The 1,986-nt window shown below is 40.6% G+C and overlaps 1 protein-coding gene across 1 annotated transcript in view; it reads right to left on the bottom strand.

Annotated features, from left to right (window-relative positions):
* Nucleotides 1-1,102: 1,102 nt before the first annotated feature.
* Nucleotides 1,103-1,986, bottom strand: part of LOC138019571 (alpha-glucosidase 2-like) — a 13,730-nt gene continuing 12,846 nt past the window's right edge. Inside the window, exons 8-9 of the mRNA XM_068866420.1 lie at nt 1,718-1,986; nt 1,103-1,433 (exon numbers count right to left, since the gene is read on the bottom strand). The exon at nt 1,718-1,986 is cut by the window's right edge and continues 88 nt beyond it. Coding sequence (XP_068722521.1) covers nt 1,147-1,433; nt 1,718-1,986 — 556 coding nt within the window. The 3' untranslated portion in view covers nt 1,103-1,146. The remainder of the gene's footprint in view (nt 1,434-1,717) is intronic.

Below are 1,986 nucleotides of genomic sequence, written 5' to 3'. Positions count from 1 at the left end.
TTCTTCAGGGGTAATAAAAATATACAACGAAGTGACAAGTCTATTTAAAATCGCGTAGATGCTAATAAAAAACAGAATATACTATAAAATCGGTTCTTGTCCAATAACGCCAAGGCGCTGTACTCTTGGGGCAGGTACAAGCCATCATCGCGGTGGAGAACTGGACTGAGACAAACTGAAACGGCTTCAAAGGAGGCGACATCTATCCAAGCTCTTCGTTGTCGATCGTTTATGCTTGAGTGCTTTCCAAATTCTCACCTCCCCCCTGACCTCCCTATGTACTCAATGTAGGTAAATCATCTTCTCTAGGGAAGGGTTTTTGAGCCGTTTTGGGCTAAGAACAGATTAAGATTTTAAGCATTGTGGTCTTGAAATTATTAAACTCATGTGCCTTTTTACCTTCTTTGGCTTTTAGTTCCGCGTCAGCTAACAGTGACTTCGGACAAAAAGACGTTTCAAGCCGATTTTTTTTGTCATTTGAGTTGTTGCACGTTGGCGTAGAGATATAAAAATTGCATTGGTTTAATTAAAGCTTAGTTACGCCACGAGAGAGCTAAGAGTGGGACAATTACCATATGCTTGAAAACGTCTATTTTTTGAAGATAAGGTTTTTTCAAAGGCCAATTTTAAAAATGGGAGAAAGACAACAAGACGACGAAACATAACTAAATTTTCATGTTAACATTACATTGTCTCAGGTAACTACATCGTCTGAAAGAATTTACCCACCAATAAGCTACTTGTAAAGCTTTCCACAAAATAAAATGATCTGAAAGTCATTGGCATGCTTGAACAAGCTTTATGATTGATTGACTAAAGATAACTGTTTCGGTTTCGGTGTACGGAGCAATAGTTAAAATCGCTTTGAGTGCTATACAATCCTTTTTTATCCGCTTTCTCGTAACTACAATTTAGAAGCATACTATTTCTGCTCCTTCAAGCACTATCGCCTCTCAGGTAAGCAGTATCACGCTAAATACTCTCGTTTCTTTAACCACCTAGTTAGTTTTCAAAGAGATTACAAGCCCAAACTTTTTTGTTTCAACTTTAATTACATTAAACTATTAACAACATCATAGCAAATAACTTGTGCTATCTAGATCGGATTTCATACGCTTTCTGTATTCACCAAAGAGGAGAGCTTGCTTAGAACACAACTTCCACGGTTATATCATTGGAGGTGTCAAAGGTCTTGATAAAAGTCGTGTTCAGGTAATTGTTGTAGTAAAATGCGCCCGGTGTCTCTTTTGAATCCGTCAAAGCTTTTGCAGCCTCCTCGTTGGTAGCCCCAAACTTCTGCGACAGTAATTTCCCCGCGGCCCTCACGGATTGTGGGTTGATAGTTCCCGGCATGCTGAGGTAGTAGAAGGTCTCACGTGGTTTGAATTTGTCGTACATGCGTTTGATGCGAATTCGTTGGCCCCCTGGAATTCCTAGCGTGAAAGAAAAACAAAATATAATCATAGTAAGTGAAAGTTTGATTCTCTCGACATCCTGAATTTGAAGATAACATGACACAGTGGGAACATGTTCGCTAGTTTCAAAACTGGTTCCAGTTCCTTTTTTTTCTCTCATATCCACTTCAAGACGACAGTAAATTTTTTGGACAAAAAGAAACAAAATTTCAAGACTCGAGAGAAGGAATTTTCTATATTCAAGGAAATATTTCCGAGGTTTTATTTTGACGGAGTTGCCGGCAGTGTGTACATAAGCTTACCTTGATGAGAGATCTGAGTCAGCCTGTATTTCCCTTCTTCCTCAGCGCTGTTCGTGACGCCATCGTCGTCAAGATATATCACATACTGGCTGTCTCGTCCTGGATAGATGCTGAAGGTGACAGGGTTCATTTTGCCCTGATAATAGAGCTCCCCAATGTACTGCTCCAGCTCCCGTTTGGGGATAATAGCTCCCTCTCGGATGTAAATGGCACAGTTGTCCATGGTGGGGTCGTCCCATGGGGCGAAGAAGTCGAACTCCACCCCTCCA

The sequence above is a fragment of the Montipora capricornis genome, chromosome 10, assembly GCF_036669925.1.
Source record: "Montipora capricornis isolate CH-2021 chromosome 10, ASM3666992v2, whole genome shotgun sequence".
Taxonomy (NCBI): domain Eukaryota; kingdom Metazoa; phylum Cnidaria; class Anthozoa; order Scleractinia; family Acroporidae; genus Montipora; species Montipora capricornis.
Note: the sequence above shows the minus strand (reverse complement) of the source record. Positions and strands in the feature narration are given on the sequence as shown.